The sequence below is a fragment of the Odontesthes bonariensis genome, chromosome 24 (assembly GCF_027942865.1).
Source record: "Odontesthes bonariensis isolate fOdoBon6 chromosome 24, fOdoBon6.hap1, whole genome shotgun sequence".
NCBI classification, from domain to species: Eukaryota; Metazoa; Chordata; class Actinopteri; order Atheriniformes; family Atherinopsidae; genus Odontesthes; species Odontesthes bonariensis.
The window spans coordinates 14,460,919-14,488,249 of record NC_134529.1 but is presented as its reverse complement, the minus strand read 5'-3'; the positions used below and the strand labels follow the sequence as shown (position 1 = coordinate 14,488,249).

The following is a 27,331-nucleotide window of genomic DNA, read 5'->3' as shown; positions in this document are numbered from 1 at the left end:
TCCACCTAATAAAACGAATATATATACAGTACATATACATATACTTAACTGATACACAAAAAATTGGTGTTATCCCAATCTGAAGCATCATCCAGTCACAGAAACATACGCAGTTCCACTGTCCATCCTCAAGGAGGCGCTCCAACTCAGCCTGGTCAACTTGGCTGGCACTGACTGCAAATCAGAGAATGAATGTGTACGGCTAGCCGGCTGGTAGCTTCGGCAATGTTGTCACTATCAGAATGATATCACAGCGTGACAGAGGAGAATTCGCTCGATTTTATACTGTGACAGATCCTAAAAAGCATCAGAAAGGCTATACTGTCTACAAAGTCACCGCAAGAGTAAGTAAATGGAGGCTAGGTGCTCTGACAGCTAGGCTAAAGCTAATTGTTGTTAGTTAGCTGTCTAGCTTGAGCTGTGCTAGCTAAGCTAATGTGCTGAAGATGGAGATTGTTAAACCTCTCGGTGATGGTCTGTCAGTGACAGTATCTTAAATAAACGCCGCTGGTAGGAATGTTCAGACTTGGCTGTGTCTTAAAGTATGGGTTATATCTTTGTCTTTTGTGTGTTTTTTATTATAGTCAGCATTATTAAGCAGACTGTTGGACAACATGCTAATGTGATGTCACATAGATAAATAGCATAAACAAATAATGAGGACAGCTGGTTCATGTTGTCGAAAATGTTTTTGCATTGATAAACGTTTCTCATTGAAATGCCTGGGATCATAGCTTGATTGTAAGCAAATAAGGCCCTGAGGCTCTCACCTTTGGGCTCTACACCAACCCTACCAAGAAGTAAAACCTGGGGGTTCACACCAGAAGGCAGGTTTCATATACACAAGGTGTCTTTTGATTAAATGACTTAGATAAGCGTGAAAATCAAGTTTACAGTGACATTGTGGTGCCATTAGTTTGTTATCAAATGAGTAAGTCAACCCAGGTTTTCCTCTGACAATGAGAGCGTTGATTTAAAAGGGGTTGTGAAAGGTGACACTGACCTGGAGCTGCATATGTTTCTTTAAAAAAAGAATAATTCTTAAAAACAAGAGGAATATGAAACTACAATCCAGGCTGAAAGTAGCACAGTAGCTGCAGCCCAGGTCAGAAAGGAAAGCTGTTAAAAAATGCAGAACATACAGGCGCAAGTAGATAAGACTGTGATGGTAGTTGTATAAGTTAATGTGTTGTAGGAGTAGTCTTGTGGCATGTCAGACAGTTTTAGCCTTTTAATTTCAACAGCAACCTAGTGTCATTTAATGTGACTTTATTTCTTATGACTTCCACACAGAATAAAGCTGGATCTTTTTAGAGAATAAGTGTGTAGACATAGTACAAGGCATTTTGGAGAGACAGAAAATTTCACATAAATTTTAGGTTTTATATTAAGATTTTGCGAGGAAATGTGATTGAAAAATGATAAACATTACTTGATGTGACAGCACTGATGTTATATAATTTTAAATCACTAAGTATAGAGCTTTTGTCCTTAAATCAGTCGCAGTTGTTTTTCTTTAAATTTTTCCCAAGAGAATTGTAGGGGGTGGTGCTTTTACACGTGTTTATCTTCTATCTCAGACCTAATCTACTCTGGAAACAAGTTAAAATTTACAGCCTTCATTACCATGGTAATAACTAGCCAGTATGACGTGAACCACCTTTTTGAAACTGAAAACCCAGAGTTAAAGGCGGGGTAGGGGATCTTTTTCTGGAACATTTTTTTACATATTGCTTGAAATACTCTTCACACCCCCATTGCAACCAATTAATTAAAAGTTTTGACACAAATATGAAAAGTTTTAGTGGCCTCTAGAACGTACAATCTAGGAAAAACAGTATCCAATCATTGTGAACGGTCCGTTCACAATGATTGGATACTGATGCCGTCTATCAAACTGCAATCTGCTCCCCCTCCCACTCCTTCTCCCTGTGCGCGTACCCTGCTCCGTGAACGTCCAGAAGCTTGGCAGGAAGCTAAACTAGAGCCAGCTTGGCTAGCACCTAGCATTATTAAACGTATAGTTAGCATAAACTAAATACTAAATACAGCAACGATCGATGCTTGCTGTCAGAACAGCGCTCGTGCACCTTCGTGCTCGTGCGCGTTCATGTACTCTAGAGGCGTGCCTTCGGGGGAAAAGTGAAGAAAAGGGTTGGGACTTTTTACCTGTGTATTTTCAAAATGCAGCTTCGCAGGACTCAAAATCCAGGATCTCCTACCCTACCTTTAAACCTGAAGTTGTCTCACTAATCCTGCTTTGTTGTGCTGACTCTGGACCGAACTGTATTTTGTGTCTTTCTGTGCCCCTTTAACATATGTGTATTGTTTCTTTACATCTTGTTCCAGTTTGATTGACTTGATTGATCACGAAGTCTCTTAGAAAATATTGCAAGTTATGAAGAAAACCCCACAAAGCAACACACTGAGTACTGATGTGGCCTAACAATGAAAGAAATCTAATTATTAATTCTGTCAGACGTCAAGTCAACAGCAAGTTTAGGGACCACAAGGAGAGCTGCGTTTCTTTGTCTCCGATTGGCTGACATCCTACATATCATGACTATTGGTGATGTCCCGTTCTAACACTCAAGACTTTGGTCATTTGCTTTATAATGCAGTCATTGTGACAGTCAGTGCTGTGTCCCCCCTGCTCACGCTTGTGACTGCCTCACAAGAAAGTCGTTGCAGTGAAAAGCAAGAGACACTTCTATAGAGTTTCTAAATCTTTGAGATCTGTTCTCCCTCTTCCTCACAGATAATCTCCAGAAAGAACCCAGAATATGTGCAAGAGGTAAGACTTACAGCCATAGTTTTTATTTTTTTAAATGTAACTTTGCAAGTCTGCAGTGCTTTTTAACCTTCAGCGAGTGAGTAAATAGAGGGCAACTTTCTTGAAATACTGTGTCACAGAGGTTTGGTGAAATGATTTTTAAAATGTAGTTCACAAAAAGCAAAGAATTAGGCCAGTTCATGGGAAATTGCACAAATTCATTCCTTCATTTTTCAGAATACTCCAAACTTGTCAGCTGTGAGATTAAACATTGTCCACAGATGAATTGTTCAGGGCGGTCTTGCAAAAAATGACGAATCTCTGTGTCGTCGTCGTTGTTGTTTATACAGCAAATTTGTTTACCCCAAAATAACCTATTTTTTTTTACCCAGTTTTAACAGTTTTATAGAACATGCGCCCACCCTGTTGTCTCATTAAGTATCTGCTAATATGCACTAAAATACACACATTCATGATTCTGTGCATTTAAAGCAGCCTGAGGAATGCAGTCCAGCCCGTACCCAGAGCTAATGCAATAGGCGTGATGTCAATTACTGCATGTGTGTCTGAGAGACCGAGCGAAAGACTTTTGCCCAGAAACGCACATACTTCCATTTCTAAGTAGTGACTTTGTTTGGGAGCGGTGTTATTTCTAGTTTCCCTCAAACATGCTGGCAATTTAGGATTTTAGCAAGCCGGACTTGCATCCTAACATTAGGACATTATGTTTGGCTGTAAGTAACTTGTGTGAGCATTTTCTGGCTTGTATTTGAGGTTTTATTGCATATCATGAGAGTGAGATGAGGATTTGAACTTCTTGGATGAATTCTGTTGATCCTTTCATCGGCATGGTGAAAGTCGGGCCGTTAAATTTATGGTATTTTAAAGCCACAGGGTGCCATTGCTGAAATGTTATGTAAAACAGATATTTGAATGATTAGAAAAAAATCTTAAAATCAAAGTGATTAGTTGATTACATCCAACTCTGAGTATCAAATCAGCTACTTCTTCAGGCAGTGTTGGTTAAACAAAACTGATACTCGATATCTTTAACTCAAATTGATTTATTCCTCGACTGCTCTCATCAGTGAGCTCCCTCTCTGTCTCCATGCGTGTCCTCTCTTTCCCCCTCTGTAGATAACAGTATGGAAGAGATACAGTGATTTCCGGAAGCTGCATCACAATCTCTGGCAGCTGCACAAGAATGTATGTAGCCAGTCCGAGCTGTTTCCTCCCTTTGCTAAGGCCAAAGTCTTTGGTAAGAAGCAACCCCTCTTCTTCCACTTCTGACACACATTTGCCCAGATAAGACCAAAAGGCTTTTCTGTTTTTTAGGCTTGCACTGGAGATAGTGTTCTCCTACTGCTCTGTCCCATTGAGGCAGATTGGTGATATTGTTCTATAAGCAGACACAGTTGTTACTTAGCCTTTGGAAGTATGACATGTATATGTGCCTTGTGTCCATGTATGTCCTCATAGGTCGATTTGACGACACAGTGATTGAGGAAAGAAGACAGTGTTCTGAGGATCTCCTACAGTTCTCTGCAAATATCCCAGCTCTATACAATAGTCAGCACATCCAAGATTTTTTCAAGGTAATCAGTCTCACTCATGCAGAGGCGCGTGTGTTATCCCAGACAGAATATTGGCTGCATTCTTTTTTTTCATCCAGGGAGGCGAGGTCCACGACGGCTCAGAGCTCATTGGACCAGCTGAGCCTTTTTCTGACTTCCTTGCCGATAGTTTATCAGACTGTAGTTCTGATGGTACGTTTTCATAAAATTAGTCTTTCCCCCAAATCCGTCCTCCTCTTAATGTATAACGGTTACTATCTCAGTCTTGCTTAGAGATGTGTAAATGTGTTTTTCAGTTCAAAGAGACATCAGTGGTGCAGAGGATTTGACTCTCACGTCTGAGTATGGAGGTAAAGTTTGCCTATGTGTCAAACTAACACACTTGTGCATTTGAGCCAAATTAGATTTCATATTTTAGTGACACAAAGACTTAACGTGTTTCATGTAAATCTTGTCCTTTCCAGGCCCGTCCAGTGACAGCGACCTGACCTCTCTCGCAGTAGATACAGACTCATTGGCCGGGTTGGATGATGGCATGGCCTCAGGTCGCACCTCCCCAAACCAGCCACAAGGGGGAGCCACTAACATCAGTAGTAGCTGCAGCCCCCGCTTGCCCTCCTTGCATGAACGCCGCACCCCATCACCTGCCCCTGTCCCTGCCGCTTCAGCTCCTAACCCAGAGGTCAGCTGGCCAGGTCGAACGCCAATCTTTTCTGGCAGTCTGAACCGAGGAAGTGTTGGCAACACTAAAGACTTAAAGTCGGACTACCTTGACAAAGCCAGTGAGCTCATCTGTTTTGCTGTCCAAAAGGAAAAAGAAAAGGACTACCAGGCAGCTTTTTCTTACTACCGCAGTGGGGTCGACTTGCTTCTGCAAGGAGTGCAAGGTCAGAAAATTTGATGAATGACCTTTGATTACTTTTTTTTTTTTTATTGTGTAGATGCATGAATATATGAATTCACTATTTTATTCACTATTCTATTCTATTCTATTCTATGCCCCTCAAAATGCAGCTTTGGCCTGACAGGACATAGACATAGACAGACAGCTGGGGTAACCTGTGGTCTCTTGCGCTGGGATTTTTTTGGATCCTGTGGGTCTACGTGAATCAGGCTGGTTTCAGTGGATCCCTTAAATGCTGGATTGAACTAATATCCTCCCCCTTGAGCTGTCACCTTACCGTGGTGGGGGGGTTTGCGTGCCCCAATGAGTCTGGGAGCTATGTTGTCTGGGGCTTTAAGCCCCTGGTAGGGTCACCCATGGCAAACAGATCCTAGATGAGGGACCAGACAAAGAACAGCTCACAAGACCCCTATGATGGGTGATACTTTTGGATGCCGTGTTCCCTTGCCCGGACGCGGGTCACCGGGGCCCCCCCCTGGAGCCAGGCCCAGGGGTGGGGCCCGTCGGCGAGCGCCTGGTGGCCGGGTCTGTGCCCGTGGGGCTCGGTCGGGCACAGCCCGAAGAAACGACACGGGTCCCCCTTCCTACAGGCTCACCACCCGTGGGAGGGGCCATGGGGGTCGGGTGCAATGTGAGCTGGGCGGCAGCCGAAGGCAGGGACCTTGGCGGTCTGATCCTCGGCTACTGAAGCTGGCTCTTGGGACGTGGAACGTCACCTCTCTGCTGGGGAAGGAGCCTGAGCTGGTGTGCGAGGCTGAGCGGTTCCGGCTAGATATAGTCGGACTCACCTCGACGCATGGCTTGGGCTCCAGAACCAGCCTCCTCGAGAGGGGTTGGACTCTCTTCCACTCTGGAGTTGCCCGCGGTGAGAGGCGTAGAGCAGGTGTGGGCATACTTATCGCCCCCCGGCTGTGCGCCTGTACATTGGGGTTCACCCTGGTAGACGAGAGGGTAGCCTCCCTCCGCCTTAGGGTGGGGGGACAGGTCCTGACTGTTGTTTGTGCTTATGCACCGAACGGCAGTTCAGAGTACCCACCCTTTTTGGAGTCCCTGGAGGAGGCACTAGAGAGTGCTCCTCCGGGAGACTCCCTCGTCCTGCTGGGGGACTTCAATGCTCACGTGGGCAATGACAGTGAGACCTGGAGGGGCGTGATTGGGAGGAACGGCCCCCCCGATCTGAATCAGAGTGGTGTTTTGTTGTTGGACTTCTATGCTCGTCACGGATTGTCCATAACGAACACCATGTTCAAGCATAAGGGTGTCCATATGTGCACTTGGCACCAGGACACCCTAGGCCGCAGCTCGATGATCGACTTTGTAGTCGTATCATCGGACTTGCGGCCGTATGTTCTGGACACTCGGTTGAAGAGAGGGGCGGAGCTGTCAACTGATCACCACCTGGTGGTGAGTTGGCTCCGCTGGTGGGGGAGGAAGCCGGTCAGACCTGGCAGGCCCAAACGTATTGTGAGGGTCTGCTGGGAATGGCTGGCGGAATCCCCTGTAAGGAGGAGTTTCAACTCCCACCTCCGGCAGAGCTTCAACCATGTCCCGGGGGAGGTGGGGGACATTGAGCCCGAATGGGCCATGTTCCGTGCCTCCATTGTTGAGGCGGCCGACCGGAGCTGTGGCCGCAAGGTGGTCGGTGCCTGTCGTGGCGGCAATCCTCGAACCCGCTGGTGGACACCAGTGGTGAGGGGGGCCGTCAAGCTGAAGAAGGAGTCCTATCGGGCCTTTTTGGCCAGTGGGACTCTGGAAGCAGCTGATGGGTACCGACAGGCCAAGCGGAACGCAGCCTCGGCGGTTGCTGAGGCAAAAACTCGGGCTTGGGAGGAGTTCGGGGAGGCCATGGAGAACGATTTCCGGACGGCCTCGAGGAGATTCTGGTCCACCATCCGGCGGCTCAGGGGGGGGAAGCGGTGCACCGTCAACACCGTGTATGGTGAGGGCAGGGCTCTGCTGATTTCAACTAGGGACGTCGTGAGGGCCTCCTCAATCCTACCGACACGCCTTCCGATGAGGAAGCAGAGTTGGGGAGCTCGGACGTGGGGCCTCCCATTTCTGGGGCTGAGGTTGCCGAGGTGGTCAAAAAACTCCGTCCTGATGAGGTCCGTCCTGAGTTCCTCAAGGCTCTGGATGTTGTGGGGCTGTCTTGGTTGACACGCCTCTGCAGCATCGCGTGGACATCGGGGGCAGTGCCTCTGGACTGGCAGATCGGGGTGGTGGTCCCCCTTTTTAAAAAGGGGGACCGGAGGGTGTGTTCCAACTATAGGGGGATCACACTCCTCAGCCTCCCTGGTAAGGTCTTTTCGGGGGTACTGGAGAGGAGGATCCGCCGGATAGTCAAATCTCGGATTCAGGAGGTGCAGTGTGGTTTTCGTCCTGGCCGTGGAACAGTGGACCAGCTCTATACCCTCCGCAGGATCCTGGAGGGTGCATGGGAGTTCGCCCAACCGGTCTACATGTGTTTTGTGGACTTGGAGAAGGCGTTCGACCGTGTCCCTCGGGGAATCTTGTGGGGGGTGCTCCGGGAGTTTGGAGTGCCGGACTCTTTGATACAGGCTGTTCGGTCCCTGTATGACCGGTGTCAGAGTTTGGTCTGCATTGCCGGCAGTAAGTCGGACATGTTTCCTGTGAGGGTTGGACTCCGTCAGGGCTGCCCTTTGTTACCGATTCTGTTCATAATTTTTATGGACAGAATTTCTAGGCGCAGCCAGGGCGTTGAGGGGGTCCGGTTTGGCGACCTCAGAATCGGGTCTCTGCTTTTTGCGGACGATTTGGTTCTGTTGGCGTCGTCAGGCCGTGACCTCCAGCTATCACTGGAGCGGTTCGCAGCCGAGTGTGAAGCGGCTGGGATGACCATCAGCACCTCCAAATCTGAGACCATGGTCTTCGGCCGGAAAAGGGTGGAATGCCCTCTCCGGGTCGGGAATGAGATCCTTCCCCAAGTGGAGGAGTTCAAGTATCTCGGGGTCTTGTTCACGAGTGAGGGACGAATGGAGCAGGAGATTGACAGACGGATTGGTGCGGCGTCTGCAGTGATGATGGCTCTGCACCGGCCCGTCGTGGTGAAGAAGGAGCTGAGCCAGAAGGCGAAGCGCTCGATTTACCGGTCAATCTATGTTCCTACCCTCACCTATGGTCACGAGCTGTGGGTAGTGACCGAAAGAACGAGATCGCGAATACAAGCGGCCGAAATGAGTTTCCTCCGCAGGGTGTCTGGGCTCTCCCTTAGAGATAGGGTGAGAAGCTCGGTCATCTATGAGGGGCTCGGAGTAGAACCGCTGCTCCTCCGCATCGAGAGGAGTCAGATGAGGTGGCTCGGGCATCTGGTGAGAATGCCTCCTGGACGCCTCCCCGGTGAGGTGTTCCGGGCCCGTCCCACTGGGAGGAGGCCCCGGGGAAGACCCAGGACACGTTGGAGAGACTATGTCTCTCGGCTGGCCTGGGAACGCCTCGGGGTCCCCCCAGAAGAGCTGGAGGAAGTGGCCGGGGACAGGGACGTCTGGGTCTCTTTGCTCAAGCTGCTGCCCCCGCGACCCGATCCCCGGACCAGCGGAAGATTATGGATGGATGGATGGATGAACTAATATCTGGGGAAATGGAAACCTGTGTCAATAGCTTGGCCAGTTTCCTGTTGCCATTCCTGTAGAGTTTTTTTACATTTTGGTGTGGCAGTGTCTCGCTGGGAATGTCCCCCTTTATGCACCAGACTATATGGCTTTAAACATATTCTGTTAATGTAAAAAAAAAAAAAAAAAAAAACTTGAACTGAAAATAAAGTGTTGTACTAATACTTTTGGAGGTGAAAACCAATGTACCAGATAATAAAAATAGAGGAAGGAAACAAAGTACCGTTAGGTTGTCTTATAGCAAATATAAGCCCATTGCAACCAGTTAAACATTAATTGTTTGCTGGTAAGTTTCTGTGGCTGTCAATGTGTGAACTGATTTTTTTTGGGGGGGGGGGTCCCTATATAGAATTTTATTTTATCTATTTCTTTTTGACAAATCAGAGAACTCACTCTCCCTTTTCAGGTGAGCCAAGTGCCACGCGACGAGAGGCAGTGAAGAGGAAGACTGCTGAATATCTGATGCGTGCAGAGCAGATATCCAGTCAGCATCTGAGAAGCAACATGGGTCAAGGATCAACACAGACGGTGGTGAGTGGAAGCCAAATGTCAGGGAGTTAGTATTATTCAAATGTTCTTCATTTACTCGCTGTTTTTCATAACATTTGCTTCAGTAAAATATTGCAAGACATCATTAGCGTCTATTTGTTGAGTTTTAAGTTTCGTTCCAATTTTTATTTGTCATTATTTATTTATTTTGTTCCCAAGGCTTTTGGAGCTCAGTGCTGCTCTTCCTCCAGCAGAGGAGGGCAGCAGAGTCCGTCTGATGAGCTTATAGCTTACAGGGTGTTAGGAGTCATAGATAAGGTAAGTTGACTATTTAGTCATCTTGCAACCAATTTTGGTCTCCATTTTAATGTTTGATGAGTGTTTCATGTCTTATTAAGTCGAGGGAATCTATATAGGAGATAAATTGGTCTGTGTTGAAAAGAAAGATTTCACTCTGAGTGGTGTAATGTCAGACATTTCTCCAAATGGTGACACTCAGGTCGAGCTAACGCACATATTATTTAAGCATAACCCCGACCAAAAATGTGTACTGTATGCATTTCAAATTTCTCCTCCTCGTGCCCTTTCCTTATTCTACAAGCTCATTTATCTGCGGCGATAAAACCTAATGGATTTACTAGATGTATGGCAAGGGCTGAGTGTGAGTATGTTTAGCATCAGTTATGACTACCACAAGGTCAGTTTAGGTTGCTGGTCCTCTCAACCAGCTGCCGGTGAAGCAACTTCACCACTCAGCCATGAAATGACTTGGCAGGCAGCTCAGAGAATGACACACAACATTGAATCTATGATGCTCATCCTACACACACACACACAAAACCGTAAGGAAAATGTTGACACAATACCAACATGTGTTACTGCGCAGAGGTGGGCCCAAAATACACAATGTTTCAGAGGCTACTCAAGCATACGGGGGGGGGGGGATCCATTAAAGTCTGGCTTTTTCTTTCCATTTTCCCTCCTCCCACTTCCTCCTTTCACTTTAAATGAGGACAGAGGGGACAGATGGAGAGAGCTCCTCACCCTACTGCCCCGCCACCCCCACCACCCCACCCCTCCTCCCCACTTCCCCCCTTTCCCTGATGTTTGTTTCTTAATTATATTAGCACCCTGGCTAGCACTGCCACTCTGTTTACTCACAGCTCCATTCATATCCATTTAGCCTGCACCTGTTTGGTCCCAGTCAGGGTCGCACCCGCCATACACGCAGCGCACTGCACACAAACACACACCGGGTCACACACATATGCTCAAGCTCTCCCCCGAGAACGTGAGGGAGCACAAGAGCAATGGAGATGTCAGAGAGAAAAGGAGGGCCGATGAGCGAAGGGAATGAAGATATTTGGAAGAAAAAGCGCAGGAAAGTGAAATGAGCGATGGCAGGAGCTGCGTTTTTAGATTTTGGTGGTTGTGGATGATTTAGAGAGGAGACTGATAACCATTACTGTCTGTTATGATACATTGCTTTGCTCTGTGGTGACATTTTTCAAGGAGCGCATATGCTCAAAAATGGGGGGAAAAAAGATGTGCATCTCATTTAAACAGAAACGTGAGCAATTGTTATTCTTTTATGAATTCCAATTACTGCTTTTTGATAGTTCCTCTGAGTTATTTTTCTGTTTTTGAATCTATAAAATGTCCCAGTGTTGTTACTAATTAAGTGCTCTAACGGCTCATTTTGGTCTACTTTTATATGAGAAGGACTTAGTTTCCTCAACACAGCAGGGTCCAGCTTTGTAGTGGCAGTTTTTTTCTGGTTGAAATTTAGGGACGTACATTTATCTTGCAGTGACCCGTATTTGTGACCCGATCTAGTCGGTGAAAAACACTCCCCTCGAGGGCACAACAGCTACATCATCTTAGACTGCATATGTCTGTTCATACCCAGCAATTAATGGCGCTCTCCCGTCGCAGGTTCTTCTGGTCATGGACAAGAGAACACAGGAGACGTTCATCCTGAAAGTAAGTGTCATTTGTGTATACGTGTGTGTTTGCCCTGACTCCTCATCGTCCTGACTGTAAGTGTGAAGTGTGCCAGAAGCCCCTGTGTGTGACCGGTGTAATTGATTCTAATGGGCCTGTCTCTGTCAGCTCCTCTGCTCTCAGGTGTGAGACGTGTGCCAGATGCCAACATACTGCGCAGGCACAAATGACTACACACACACATACATGCATAACCCAACAACTCTTGCACGGAACGTGAACTTTACTTGTAGCGCTGATAGATTTGTGTGGCTCCTTTTAGAGTCATGCGCTGTTTGTAGCTTGATGAGTCCAGTGACTTTGGGCTGCCACATGGTATGGCTGGCACTCTGTTAATGGAAGGTTTCTCCTCTGCTGCACTCTTTTCCTCATCCTTCACACAGTCTTCCACCTATCCATGCCCTCCTTCTTGAATATTAAATATTAACTTAAACGACTTACCTCTTTCTCTCCTGTTTTGCTTCTTACAGGGTCTGAGGAAAAGCAGTGACTGTGGGCGGGCTAAGAAGACCATCATGCTTCACTCGGTTCCCCATATGGTGCAGCTGAGAAAGTTTATTGTCTCTGAAGACACAATTTTCCTTCTGCTGCAATATGCTGAGGGTAAGAGACACGTATCCTGCTCATCTGTTTAATCTTCCCTCTTTTGTCTTCTTAGCCTCCACCTGTCCTTTCACCGCCTTCACCTGATCCTTCTTTGTCTGAACCCCCCACTCTCTCCGTGCCCTTGTTGCAGACAGATGTTTGATAGAGATGGGTGTGTGTCACAGGTCGTTATTCTGAATACCAGGTGGTGCCATGCTTCATTAGCTATGCCAACACCTGGGCCTCCTTACATCCCACTCACTCTAGGATGTGTCTGTAGGCCGTGTGTGTGGGTGACTGCGTACAGTGAAAGGCAGCCATATTTTTTAATGCCCTGCAACCTTTTCAATCTGGTGTACTCCATAACCCCCCTGTCTAATATTAGTGGACAGTACTGAATATCATATGGAGCTGTTCAACATGATTTAATAAAGTTAATCTAATGCCTGTCCAATCAAAAACTGTGCACAGTGGTTACATCCCAGTAAATCCAGGACTTCTCCTGTTTCCTCTGTAATGTGCAGTTTATTTTAACATGGAAGCAGCTGATGTTCTGAATGAGGATAGACAGGCACGCAAAGGGAGGCAGTGACCTGAGTGACATTGGACAAACAACATGTGGATGGTTTTACTTTCTAAGCCATCAAGTGCCCCACTATCATTATCATCACTGTGAACTCCCTATTCATTCTCATCACACATGAACAGATGCTGGCGTCCAATGGCTCACACTACAGCTGTGTGTGCGCGTGTGTGTGTTTGCTTGTGCAGCCAAATGTTTGAGATGCAGTTTTTTCATATACAAATAAAATGAGATGCGCGTCTGTAAGACAGCGTCAAGAGATTTCTGATTATTTTTCGTCTTCATACTAATATATCAAGTGGGTTTCTGCACAGGAACACAAAGGCTCCAACTTTTCTGTGGCATTACATTCTCCTACTTTAAGCAGCTACTTTCTTATAGCTGCTACTAAAGTAGAACTAACCCTTGGGTAACACTTTTTAGGTCTTAACGGGTTAAAATAAAGGAATGGTTATAGATCCATAAAAGTGCTACACTTGAAAATAATTTTTAGCTGGTAGTTTATTTCCCCCGGTGAGCTATTATTAACATCAGTACCTTTTCCCCTTGTTATTAAATGTAGAAATTTATTTCATCCAAAGTTTAATTGGATACAAGATGTAACTTCAAAAGCTAATTTTCAGTTTAGTTACGAGAATTGACTTCCAGACTTGTCATGGTATACAATATACCTGTTGTGCATTATCACATGGTAACTGATGGTAAACCTGTTGCAAGTGGTTATTATTATCAACCCTAATGCCCAATCACTAAACCCTCAAAATGTTACTGATGTTTTTAGTTTGACTGCTTTACTGAGGAAGTTGATGAGAATCCAAAAAACAGGAACGGGACGCACCGCTGTGACAGCTCGCCATGCATGGAAACAACACATTTCCACTAAGGGGAAGGAAAAAAAAGACACTTGTCTCGTGTGTATTTAACGGTTTTATATCAACTAATCACTTAGGTTGCAACAAGCCTTAAACATAAGGAATCCCTTGCAAACATTTGACGGAAAAACCAACAACTCTACAAAGAACCAGTCCATAACCAGCACAGTCAAGTAGTCAGACACTGTCATGCATAAACTCTCTAATGGATTTTAAAAGAATTATTATTGTTTTTGGACTATAATTCTTTGTAAAGAGTTGTGAACACATCTCACTGCTAAGTTTGCAAATGTGCAGATTCACAGGGAGCATATGACAGACGGTGCTGACTGTTCTCGTGCATTTAGTTGGGATGCGCCTCAAAGTCCACCAGTCTAGAGATTTGGCTAAATAATGCCAAAAAGGCTGTGATGGCATTCATTTATGTGAGATTGAAGAGGGGCAGCACCTTCCTGCCATAAACCATATGAGTTCTTTCTACTGCCCAAGTTAAGGATGCGGAGAACATTTTTGATTATTTGGGAAGTTTTCCTTAGAATAATATTACTGCCACCCAGTTCCTGCCCTACTAAGTGAAATTTAAACAGCCTTGATTGTTGGTTGGATTGGTTCATTGGTGAAGGACTGTAATGTCTCAAAATGGCACATTTTTCTCTCTAAATTCCTCATTTCATCTCCTTTTATCTCTTGCCCCCGTGTTATGCATCCCCCTTTTTCTGTGTCGTTAATGCTCCTTTTCTTTCATCCTCAGGTGGGAAGCTGTGGTCTCACATTGGAAAGTACCTTCATAATTCCAGTCCCGAGGAGAGCTTTGACATTCCTTTCATCCAGAAGAGCCACACAACGGCTGTGCACTCTCCTCAACACACCATACCACAGTTGGATGTTGGTTCAGCCAGCTGCGATTCGGAGCCCGCTGCTGGATCAGATTCCGTATTAGGTACACAAAAGGAAGGCGAAAACCTCATTGTGTCTCCTCTTAAAAGTGCCCTCCCTCCCAGCCTCATGGAACAGATTGGAGCTCAGTCTGAGTCTGGAGCTATTTCTGAGGAGGAGTGCACCAACAGTTATTTGACACTTTGCAATGAGTATGAACAAGAGAAAGTAGAACCAGATGCACTAGAAGAGGGGGACGAGCAGAGCGAACAGGAGATGCTCTCGTTGGACGTGCCTAACGCAACCACCACCACCACGTCCTCACGTAGCCGCTCACTGCTCAGTAACGACAGCCTGTCTTCCCCTATCAGTTCTCAGGAGCTTGGCTTCTTCAGTGAGTTGTCAGACAAAAGTGACCACACCCATGACAATGACCAATGCCAAGGCGATGGACAAGATCTCAGTGAAGTCTTTAGTCCTCTGCGGTCCCCTGCCGTTCCTCTCTCTTTAGATCAGTCCAAGCACACGCCAATGGAGTTTTTTCGTATTGACAGCAAAGACAGTGCAAGTGAGGTGAGCTGCCTCGACTTAGGAGAGCAGCGGTCTTCTCATAAGCGGAGCCCCTTGGTTTCTGCATCTGACTTTAGCTGCAGTGTCACTGACAATCTCCCAGAGCTGGCTCAGGAGGTTAGGGGCCAGAGCTTGGAGTTTTGGGGGTTGGACTGTAGCGATAAAGGCTCGAACGAATCAGTGCCGGTCATCTCATTTAAAGACGTAGTAGCAGTCGAGGATGAAGGTCAGCCGCCAGACCTGTTGGTCAATCTTCCTGTGATGAGCGGGACTGTAGACTCTTCACAGGAGGAATTGGAAAATTCAGGAGTGTGTCTGGGTCTCGAGGTCACGGCCTCTCCTCAGAAGTGTATCCAGCCTGATGTTTTACAGCTTCATAATCAGCCTGAGGAAGAAGAGGAGCAACCACTGGAGCAGGAGCTTTTATCTTTCTGTACGGCGTCTGCAGCCTGTGACACTAGCGTAGCATCTACATCTCCTTTCAGTTCACCATTGGATGACAGCTTGGCATTTGGACAAGAGGCTTCTGACGAAATGACTGATCGCCTTGAAAGCCAAAACAATGATGTCCCTCTTGACACAGGCATTCCAGATACCGATTGTCATAATGAGAAACTAGAGCCCGAAACAAGAGTTAATACAGACTTGGTTTCAAACCCAAGTGACAACAGCACAAGCTCTGTCTCAGCCATAAATGGGGTTCAGGCCTGTGCAGCGGTTGAAAGTTTATTCCGTCTTGATGGTGAATCATCAAAAGTTATTAGTAGCACAGGAGGCAATGAATTTGATAAAGAAGTGTCGCGGCTGTTTGCAGAACTGGACAAACTGTCGTTGGCTGCCTCCCAAGTTCGTATCCCAGAGGAGTTTGTACGATGCTGGGCGGTAGAGATTGTGACAGCCTTGGATTCTCTGCACCAAGAGGGCATCATCTGTCGAGACCTGAACCCCAATAACATCCTGCTTGATCACCAAGGTTAGACATCTGTTTTCAATAACTTCGGCAAAATGAAAATGTGATTTTTTTTATTTTTTTATTTATTTATTTTTTCTTTGGCTGTATTCACCAAAAGCTAAATAACTTTCAACATATAAAGTTAAGAAACAGTCTTTTTGGTTTGGACCGAGGAACCGCCTTTTTCAGTCAATCACAATCTAATCTTTTAGGGTGAAGGTTCTTCCAGAAGGAAAATAATTGTTTTACCATGAGGTCACAGATTCCCCCTCAACTTCTTCTTTTGTGGTCCTACAAGCATCTCTCTCCACCTCGTTATCAACAAGCATCTAATTAGCTGAGTGGCTGTTTTCGTCTCCCTGGTGGTAATTATTGTTCTAAAGGGCCCATCAACAGCCTAGTGTGGTGCATCAGTCTGGCTAGCTCAGGCTAATGGCTACGGCTACCTAATGACACCATTAGTTCTAATGATAGCGTTAACGGGTAGCGGCTAAACAGGAGTAATCGCTCGGGCTGTTTGCTTGAAAAGCTTACAGAGGGATGTAGAGAGGCAGAAAGGAATGGAGGAAGGAAGCGCTCCAAAGGTGGGTGAATAGTTTGAAAAGTGGGCTGTCTGAGTACCACCAGACTGGGTTTTTACGGGAGGCAGTGCATAAAAATAAGGTCTGACTAATGTGTTTTATCTTTTCCTTTCTCTTTAGGTCATGTTCAGCTCACGTACTTTTGCAGCTGGGTTGATGTGGAGGAGTCCTGTGACAAAGAGGCCGTTGCTAATATGTACTGTGCCCCAGGTGAGACTCTTATCACTTGATTCTTTGAAAAGCCCTTTATGTGTGAATATTTCTGTCACTTCTGATGGTTTATATGGAAAGACAAGGATTAGGGCCTTAGGTAGGTTACTTTCTTATGACTACCAAACTCATTCATTCCCACATATGAAACTATTCCTATGAACAAAAACTAGATGGAAATCTTTAATGATAATAGTGTTCATTCATTCATTCATTCGTTCAGAGACCTGGAGAAACATGTGCATTTGTTTATTTTTTGTTTTTTTAAATCCATTTTTATTTTTATTTTTTTGTTTCGACCTGTGACATTTTATATGTGCAGGGCCTTTATTTTATTTCTTTAGTTTCTTTTATTTCCTTTTTCTTCAGAGGCTGAAAAAACTTGACTGTTTAAAGTTTTTCAGGAAGTCCTGATGTTTTCTGGAGGCAGTTTTTAATAAAAGTGCATATTTTTGTTTCCAGAAGCTTTGGCCTGAATAGGTTAAAAAAACTCAACCCGGCCATGGTTACAGGTTTGCACATATTTAGACAGTGGCATAGTTTTCATAACTTTTGGCTCCATGTCGATTTAAAATGACATAAATTATATACAGTTGAAGTGAAAGTTTTAATTTAACAAAAGGGCATTTGAAATATTTTGAAATTGCAGCTATTTATGTACACATTCACTCATTTGAAAGGCTTTTTTTGAGAATTCTCTTTAGGCAAAGATCTCCTTAAGTCTCTCTTGAATTCTCCTTTGTTGGGCCCTAATTGCGCTGCAGCTGCCTTCAGTTGTTTACTCATGGTGCTTTCTGCCTTCAGTTTAGTCTCAGCAAGTGCAACTCAGTCATGTTGATATCTGCTGATCGACTCTGGTCTGTAGCTTGCGATGTCTTTTTATGCTAAACTTGGATAAAGATATCTCTGCCCATTGGAGACTACTACTGGAAAGGTTTGTGATCACCCACCACTATTGTTAGCTTTTTTTTTTTTTTGGTTGAGTACTTGTGTCTCTGTATTAACTTAAGACCTAATATTTGATTAATGAAGAAAAACCAAAAGACCTGAGCATATTTGTTCATGTCCAGTCCTTTTCCATTGAAACAGAGGGGACTGTATATTAAAGAGCGGCCATTTCTAACCCCTTCCAAGATGGGTGTGTTTAGCCTCAGTCTGCTTCATGGCCCACATCCGTTGTATGACTGTAACTTGAGCATGCAGTGAAAAGCTAAAAAGAACAAAAAATTCAGCAGTGTCTAAATACCTCAGACAGACACAGTTAATACTACCTCCTAAGTTTTGAGATGTTAGATCTTGTTGTAGTTGTCCTGCTGTCCTGCAGAGTGTGGTGTTGTGCAGCAGTCTGTCCGTAGTGAGACGACCCCGTGCGTTGCTCCCAGCTGACTTGCGGCAGCTCTGGCATGCTGTTTAGAAGCTGCCTAAAACAAATTGCTGTTAGACTACAGCACCGAGTTCCTACTTAGCGCTTCTGCATGCGTTCAGGGGCATTTGTATACAAGCATGTGTGCATACCCATTTGCTGTCAGTATGTTTTTAGTTTTTCCTAGTTATGCTATTGCTCTTATGGTATGGATGCACTATAGACTACATGATAAACAGACAACATAGATGACTGCTAATTCAAAGCAATGTTCGCACTCAGAGACATGCACAGTGGTCCTCGCACTCATTTGCTGTTACATTGAGCTATATTTTCATGTTCATCCTCTCTCTCAATCCAGGACAGCCTCTTCAGATTTAAATCCTCCTTGGGTCTAGAAAGTATAGAGTCTCACTGTTGTAATTAATCTGAGAGCAACAAATGCTCTGTTTAATATCCAAAGTGTTCATTTGTAGTCTCTTTGTAACGGGGTGTTTAAAAGCTTATGCCTAGGAATAGAAGCATTATGAGGCATATGTTTTAGTGGGCTGGTGTAGATGACCTCAAGTGAAAGGAGTAAATCTCAAACTCGGAGTTGTATGAATAATGCAGCTTAAATGCTGAGCAGAGACATGTCTGCTGCTCAAATTGTTGTGTAACGAATGCTGTTTTATTCCTGGGCGGTGGGACCTTTTCACACGAGTCTCAAATGTGGGATGGATGTAACCTGTAATACTCTGAACATACTCGTCTGATTTAAAAACTGGTTAATTAAAACAAAAGAAGGAGGATTTTGATCAAAAGCATGATTCACATGTGATAGTTGCCACAGCACTACTTAAAGATGAAAGCTGCAATGAGTAATTGGTGTCGTCATCAAATTGTGTATCAAAATGTGCTTTAAAAGTCTTAAAGTGTTCAAATTTTGTCTAACCACCTGTTACAAACTGGAATTGATTTAATTTAGAATGACGTGAAACTGATAGAATTAAACTATATAGGTTGCACATGATTGATCAACTTTGAAAATCGTTGAACGCGTCTGTCGGCTCAACTGAACCAGTTTCCATCCTTGTGGAATAAAAGTCTGTGTGATTTAAATGTCGAGCTCAAGTGTAAGTGTAAGCTGTCCGACACATGATGTTTGTGAATGATGAAACGAGCAAGAAAAGGCAATGCAGTGAGAAAGTTGCACCGTTGTGTTGACTTTGCCATCCGCTCCCACGAGCCACATTTTGAAAATACTTTACAACAAAACGGTGACAAGTGTGTAAGGCTGAGGATAAAAGCAGCTCCTTTATGACCTGAGAAAAAAACTGAGATGAGCTCAGACCAGCTGCGAAAGTCTTGATCGTTAAGACATTTGGTCCCATGTGGATTATTAGATATAATTCATATCAGCCACCAGCAGGGGGTGTGTTCTCCTGCTGTGAAGTGAAAAGTCCACTTTGTCTTGTATTGACTCAAACGCGGACAACTTCCTCTCTTTTTCTCGTTTCTCGTTCTGCTCATTTTTGCGTTGAATTCAGTCAAAACCAAGCACTACAAATGAATGACCATCCCTCAGTATGCTTGATTGTATTTTTTCCGATGCTTACGTACATGCATATATCAGTAGATAGAGCTAAGTACATGTGAACACACACACACACACACACAGACGCAGAGGTTAGTGAGTGTGTGTGTGTGTGTCTCTCCTGCCCTTGTTATGTATTGCTGTTTATCCAGACAGGGTCAGCTCTTGCAATGGCTTCATTCCTGATGACAGATTTATGACTGTTTGCCAGAAACCTAGCAGGGGGCCTGCTGTGACTGAACGTGCTCGTGTGTATACGTGTGCATATGTGAGTGTGTGTGTTAGAAGGAGGGCAGCATGTTTTTAAAACTCACATATTCACACCCAAAAAACACGGGAGTGTACTTGGAAAATATGGTGACAGGGTATTAATCTGTTTATCCTGCACTTGTGCTCATTTATTTTCTCACCGTTTTGTCATTACTGATAAACATCAGATGGCTAATGTTTTGTTCTCTCATAAGAAAAAAAATAAGCTGTTGAGTTCTTTCAGCACGACCTACTTAAAGCAGAAATAGGAATTGTTTATTGTTCAGTTTAGAAGGAAGCAAGGCCAAAACTGATTGTCTTGATCGCCTAAGAAAAGGGAAATTCGGTCTTCTTCCTCTCTGATTGTAACAAGGCAGTTACTGAGGACTTCATCCTCCTTTTTTTTTTTTTGTAATCCTTTTACCTGCTCGGTTCTGTGTGATCTCATCGTAGATAAGGTGTAGTTCCTCTTTTGAATCTGAGCTGTCATCTCATTGTTTTCAAAGGCCTTTCAAGGAAAACATTACACTCACTACACTGACAGTACTTCCGCTTTATTTGTTCCCTGACCTCACAGTAAAGACACATGACAGCTTGGTTCCAGGATTGTTTTGCATAGATAATTTAGTTGGTCATAACAGCCGTATCCCCAGCTCACAAGGCAGTAACACTCACAGCTTTGACACCAACTCAAATTTTGGCAAACGCGCAAATGGCTCACACATCTTGCAGACACATATATTTATTTTATATATCCAGTTTTGATTGTGCCGCTCATCTGCACTGAGTAGGTGCAGGGTAGGGTAGGTAGGCTCTAAACAAATCAGCTACTGGATATGACCAATTTGTATTTGGTTACACAATAGAATTAGGAATTAGAAGTCTTGTACCTGGAGGAGAAACGACATTCAGTGTTCAGCCTCAGTCTGAATGATGCTCTTATACGTCTCAAAATTCAAGCGACACCTCTGTTTGACCCAGAATGATAATGCTGTCAGTCAAGTTCTTATCTACTACTGTTTTTACTGATATTAAAATTGTACAAAATTCCCAGCGATCTCTGAACTAAACCTGGAGAAGCAGCAGGTTCAGTTTGGAACAAACTCCCTAAAAGCATGATTCTGATCCTCCCGTTTTATCTGTCATTTTGTTTGAGCTTGTTTTTTTTTGTTTTTTTTACATTTTACTCTCTTAAAACCTCATTTGTGTTTCTGTACAAATACTGTTGTGTGTTCTTCATATCCTCATGCCTGTAAGTCTTATGTAAATGTGATCATATAACATTGTTGAAGGTGCTTCAACACCTCCCTTCCTTACTTCCTACCTGCACATACTTTACTTCCTCTTTCTGTAATGGCCATCAGTTAAGTTTTTAGGGAAGTCTGTCTAAGAGGAGAAGAGAGAAAGTTCCTTATGGCCCCCATGAGAGAGGAGATGGAGTGTGATTAAGATACAAAGCGGGTGGGGGCGCATTGTTGAGGGGAAAGGGAAGGAGAAAAGGCCACGAGTTCAACATACTGTATTGTCGTCTTCTTATATCTGCACCTCTCGGTATCCTTTTGCTTTCTTAGAATTCTCCTGGTTTTTTTTCCTGCTGCTCAAGAAAGAAAATGCCAGGTTCATGTAGGTATGTCCACATTGGGAAATGTACGCATCATGTGCACACTGTAACGGTGGGTTTTGGATGACCCATGGCCTGTGGATGCAGTTAATTCTCCCTTCCCATCCTCTTGTTCTCTATCTCGCCTGCTCCCTTCCTCGCTCTGACAGAGCGGTAAGTGTAGCCAGCTCCACTGTACTCTCCCTGCAGCTCCTTAGACATTAATCCATTGTGATGACATCGACCTTGCTCTGAGACGTGCGTGTGTGTGTGTGTCCAGTATCTTCCCTCCAGCTCATAACTACACAGGTATCACTGGTCCGTTCAATGACGATCTTCTCTCCTTGGTTGTCAAAACAGTGGTCCTGGGGAGCCCTGAAGACTGGTTGCTCAGTTGGCTGTGTGTGTGTGTGTGTGTGTGTTTGTGAGTGTATGTGTGTGTATACAAAACGTGCAAGTCTTATCATAGCCCTCTCTAACCTTGGCTGCAAGAGAGCTGCAGAGGGCCCTGTAGTTCCCAGCAGCCTCCAGGAGATGAAGGGTCTTTGTCTAATATGCTCCCACAGCTGAGGAGCCTGGTCCCTGGGCACAGACGGCCGTGACCCTGGGTCCCGGCCCTCTGGGTGACCAGGCCCCCCCTCCCTCTGGAGAGCAGAGGCAAGCTGAGCAGCACACGAGGCCATCTGGTACCCACTGGAGCTACCATACAGCTGCTACAAACGAATGTCACTCTTAATTTCTGTGTCTTACCACAGTGGAGTCTGTAGCCCTCAATCACTGTGCCTGTCGCACTGGTCGTAAGTCACAGATTAGTAAAAGACGGCCATGCAGTAAACTTTAGATGTAGAATTGGAGACGTGAGCAAACTTCCTTTTAAATGCTGAACTTTAGAATGCTTTGCCGTCTTTACACCCTTGTAAATATGGTGATATTTGGACTGAATTACGAGACAGAAACCTCATGAAACTTCTTTTTACTGCAGTGTCTCTGAATAGGCTCCAGCGGTAGTTTAACACGGATCATTTCAGATTCTAAATCTTAGTTGCTGTTTTAGTTATTTATCTATTTATTTTTCACAATTGAAATTCTATGACTTTGATGTTTGGACTTAAGGAATTGAGGATTTACCTCCTCTGTTTCCTGGCTCTTGACAAACCAAACTACTAATTATTTAAATGAAAAAAAAAAAAGTGTCTGTCGATTAAAAGATAATGACAATAACCATTAGTTGAAGCCATAAGCAGAGCTAAAAATAAACGCGAGTAAAGAAATCCGAACACGTCGTGTCTGAATCTTTGTTGCCAAGTGTTCGTGCTTTACATTTCTTGTGTGTGTATGTTGTATGAGTGTGTGCTTGTGTTTGAGGTCAGGTCATGCAGATGGCGTGAAGTTGCAGCACAGACGGTTTCCTCAATTTAACTGCTTTTTATTATGCAAATCGGCCTTTTATGAGACACGCTGTGTGTGTAAGAGACTGTGTCCATGTTCTTGTGCTCATTTTGAATTGATTGTATAAATTCAGTAAAGATGTCATTTGGAAGCAGAGTTTAATGTATACGATTTCAGAGCAAGAGCCATGCAAGTTTGAGATGGGCAGTTGATTATTTCCTTGATTGACTTTAATTACTGGTTCATTTTTCTCCGTTTTTCTCCCAAGCACAGAAAACATTTCTTGACTTGTTACAGTATTGAGCCTTTTTTCTCTCTGCTCTCTTGTTTCAGAGGTGGGAGGTATAAGTGAGGAGACAACCTCATGCGATTGGTGGAGTTTGGGCGCCATCCTCTTTGAGCTCCTGACAGGCATGGTGAGTCAAAAAAGTACAAAAAAGATCTTTGCTGCTAAGGTGTTGTGAGGTGTCTGTAGGTGTCTTGGCTTTCAACTCTCTCACACTCTTTATGGTCGTGCCAGATTGTGTGTGATTCTGCGCGTGTCTCCATGTGTTTGAGTGGGTGGAGTTTGTTGTTTCGGGGAGGGGGGTTTGCGTTTGTGTGTGAGGTGCGTCTTGGCTGTGGTCTCTTACTCTGGTTCTCGGGGAGTGCCAGGGGTGTCGGTGTGACTTTCTCCCCCAGCCTGAGCTCCATCTGCTGGGCCATTGGGTCAGCTCTCCCCGGGCTTCTATGCTGGCTTCTGGAGCAGCATGGAAGGTGAAGACCTGGGCAGCTCTCGAGGTGCCGCAACTCGGCTGGTCCGGGATCAGAGGGACCACCTTTCAAGAGGAGCCTGGGAAGAAGAGGAGCCTCTCGTAGCTTTTAGTTTTACAGATGATAGAACAGAGTCTTACATGTGCACACACTAATTATTATAACTAGCTGCTCTCTTTAAAGGATAAATAGACACAGTGACAAAAACACTCTATGCAAGAGCAGAGTGTCACTTTAATATTTCATTGTCCAATAAATTTGAATAAATAAACTAATTGCCACTGGGCACATTTATATTAGCCGTCATCGCTTCCCTTCTTTGGCCCAAACCTAAGTCGGCGTGTTGGCTTAGTGTTATTGTGTTAAACACACCTACTTACCTGAATACAAAAAAGAAAAAGAAAAGAAAGCTCAGGCACACAGATGTCTCCTTTGATGATTATGTCTTTGTACAGCCCTGGCAGGAATACACACACACAGCCACACACAGTGTCTCTTGATCCTTGCAGGATAAGATCTTGCCTGGAGCAGTCTTAACTGCAGCTAGGAACGCAGCCAGAACTCCTGCAGCACGTATCAGAAGAGGGAGACGGGCAACGGCCCTAACTGCTGGGAAAAAAACCAAAACACTCGGGGTCCCACAATACAAACACACAAACAGTTTATGGCTTTTGTTGCTGCACACACTCAGCATTTCCAGTTTGTCTTTGTAGATGAACTGTTGCTGCATGCAAAGATCAGCTCTTACCGTCAATTATGTCAAGAGTAGGGACATGTTCTGGGGTCGGAAAAGCATTTTGCTCATTTTATTCTCACTTTCATGCCTCCTCAGCTGATCCGGCACTTTGATCTTGTCAGATTTCACTTTCACTTTTTTTTACAACTGAGTAACTGTTGTGCTTCCAGTAAGCGTACCGTTCATAAACGAAGAACAAAGGCACAAAAAACAATGTTTTTATTCTTTCTGTGACATTCACTGTCCGACACCCACAACAGTTCCAAGAAAGAGCAACAGCGGTGACATCATTCCCTTGTTTTTTGTGCGATCAGTGTTTTTTCAGGTGCTCTGACTTTTTTGGTCTCCTCCTATTTATTCAGTTGTGATGCTCCAACATTGACTTGTGCTCTGCTGGGGTCAGAATGTTCTTTTGTTTTACACTGATCGTTATCTGTCTCTCTTCTTTCCACTCCTCCTTCCCTCCACACAGTCTCTGCTGCGCTGCCATCCAGCAGGAATCGGTCGCCACACGGCTCTCACCATCCCCGAGTCTGTTTCAGAGGAAGCCAGATCTCTGCTGGAGCAGGTGAGAGTATACACACTCATCTCAGCCAGGGCTTTCCACCTCACATAGAGGATTTATTCCTTTTTTTTTTCTAGTGAAAGATGAATCTGTACTTGGTCAGCAGTGATTTAAGTGACTTTATTTCTGAACTCGTAAAGTTGCTCAAGGATTTAGGCAAACATCTTAAAATCCGACTCGCCCACAAACAACTTCATAGATGACTCCTCTGTGTCTGTAATATTTGGATATTCTCTGTCATATAGACACAGCAGTAACACGACAGTGAATAGCTTTCTGCAGCTGCAACAATAGTTTGTGTGAAATAAAAAAAAAATAAGTGCTGGGTTTATGTGACCAGCTGGAATCGCTCAACAAATACAAGAACTGTATCTTCAGAATTTGCTGTACAGTGAGATCTCCAAATGCACTGTAAAAATGAAAAAATCAGTCACTATAACTACCTTAACTGACTTGGAGTGTATGTATTTTTCAGACAGATTACGATCCGATAAATAAATCTATGCCACTCCTGATGGACATGTCCTTAATAACAGCGCTGGCACCATGCTGATGTCTTAAAGCTAATTGCAAATCCTCAGAACTGCTAATCTTTAGATGTACATTAATATGGTGAGCCTGGATTTCTCTCTGCTTAATGTAGCTCAAATCTGACATAGAATTAGTGTGGTTGACTTAATATACTGCCTCTTTTTTTTACTTAAACTGTAAAAAAAAAAATTCTATTTACAACTGCCTGATCTTTAAGGTTTCTGTGTCACAGCTTCTAAGTAATAAGGTTATCTTAATTATGTAGTAACTATATAATAGGACATTTGTTTCAAGCCCTGTTACGCTATTATTCACATTTGCTAGTTCTTAGCTGTAAATGTACTGTTTCTGAAACACTAATACTTTAATGTCCACTTTTTTTGGTGTGTGTCTTGCCCCCCCCGTTCAGCTGCTCCAGTACAACCCAATGGAGAGACTTGGGGCCGGCGCGGGAGGAGTGGATGACATCAAATCCCACCCCTTTTTTGCCACAGTGGACTGGCCCAAATAGAACTGTGGAAACCAGCCGTCCCGAAGTACACATACAGTAAACCCAGATTATGCATTCCTGCACAAATCTCTCCTCTTTTGTACGGACATTCAGTTCACATACGCTTGCATTTTATCCTACTTTTGAGCAGCAGCAGTATTCCCTCTTCTTCACAAAACGCCAATTTGTTTGCCTCATGTACTTTGTAACATATTTTGGTGCAGGGAACACTTCAAAAGTGTTTGGTGTCATCATTTCTACAGCAAGTGTGTGTCCTGAGTGATGTTCCGCTACGACACAGTTGCTTTTGCACTCCTCATTTAGTAGCTGTAAGCCAAAATGTTCTGAATTACTGACAGGTGACATCTCTGTGTCCTATGTTATCTTTGCATTAATGAAGGTATCCACCCAGACTGACGCAGGTTTAAGATGCATGTGTGACTCACTTTGTTCCCCACTAAAACTTGAATCATTCCTCACGGAGCCCTTTGAGATTAGCTGACATGGGACTATGTCGCTTTGATTGATGAACTGGTATCTAAAATTTTCTTCAATATAAAACTTTTTTTTTTTTTTTTTTTTCAAACAAGCCTGTGAAGAATAACAAAAATGGACACTATGCAACAGGAATGATCAAAATATTTAGAGATAGGAGATTGGGGTGGTGTTTGTTAAAATTAGTCATGGAAAAATTTAAATTATTTAACGGATTACTATTGTAAAATGGGTCAAGTGAAGAGGCGTGGCTTAAGTTCTGCCTCTGTATGGACAGATTTGTGTTTTTCATTCAAGGAAAAAAAAAAAAAAAGGAAGAGAAGGCCCCAAGTACGTATTTATTAACAGCCCTTTTACAGTTTGAAGGTGTTTTTATGAATTTCAGAGGAAATTCTCTACATTTTGTGCATGTAGGGTTATAACTAATGTAATATATTTAATACAGTGAAAAAAAATCAAAAAATCAAACAACGAATAATGTGTGTCAAGTAAATATGCCTTTTTAAGGATGTCCAACCAGGTGTCAAGTCTTGATTATGTCCAACTTGCCAATCACTACTTACCATATCAGTCAAATTCTTGTTTGATTGTGTGCAACACAGATCTTAAAGCTGATTTTGTGACATCAGAGACTGGTTTCCATTTTTATTGTTACAGTCCTTGCCATATGCCATATACATCACTTCCTGTATAATCATGTGAGGCTTTTGAGAGTTGTGGACTAAACATGTCTGATACATTTGTCTAATCGATACTTAGATAATCACTCCGCTGTAGATGCTGCAGTTTTTCTCCTGATGATACATGGTAACTAAAACCTAAATTACCAGCTTCATATTCCACCTGTTTTTAATCAGATGCACATTTATTGTCACACCAGATGTTTTCTTATTTCTATAATGCCCACCTTGTCAGCTCTGTGTCGTGTCAGCGCACGCTGGAAAAAAAAAATAAACATACCTGGATGAGTTTGTGGACATCA

At 44.1% G+C, this 27,331-nt stretch overlaps 1 protein-coding gene across 1 annotated transcript; it reads left to right on the top strand.

Annotated features, from left to right (window-relative positions):
* Positions 1–172: 172 nt before the first annotated feature.
* On the top strand, positions 173–27,331 carry rps6kc1 (ribosomal protein S6 kinase polypeptide 1). Its single transcript, XM_075458987.1, has 16 exons — positions 173–344; positions 2,759–2,794; positions 3,911–4,031; positions 4,253–4,368; positions 4,446–4,539; positions 4,644–4,697; positions 4,812–5,234; positions 9,287–9,411; positions 9,589–9,687; positions 11,305–11,352; positions 11,844–11,976; positions 14,165–15,832; positions 16,513–16,602; positions 23,113–23,195; positions 24,741–24,836; positions 25,774–27,331. Exons 1-16 carry the CDS (start codon positions 243–245, stop codon positions 25,873–25,875), a joined length of 3,390 nt encoding a protein of 1,129 aa, XP_075315102.1. The 5' UTR covers positions 173–242; the 3' UTR covers positions 25,876–27,331.

Excerpts from the sequence above, each read along its gene's own strand:
- rps6kc1 (XM_075458987.1), top strand. The coding sequence starts at position 243 with ATGATATCACAGCGTGACAGAGGAGAATTCGCTCGATTTTATACTGTG. Across the intron at positions 11,977-14,164 it reads TCTGCTGCAATATGCTGAGG|GTGGGAAGCTGTGGTCTCAC; the intron begins GTAAGAGACACG and ends TTTCATCCTCAG. Across the intron at positions 23,196-24,740 it reads TTGAGCTCCTGACAGGCATG|TCTCTGCTGCGCTGCCATCC; the intron begins GTGAGTCAAAAA and ends CCCTCCACACAG.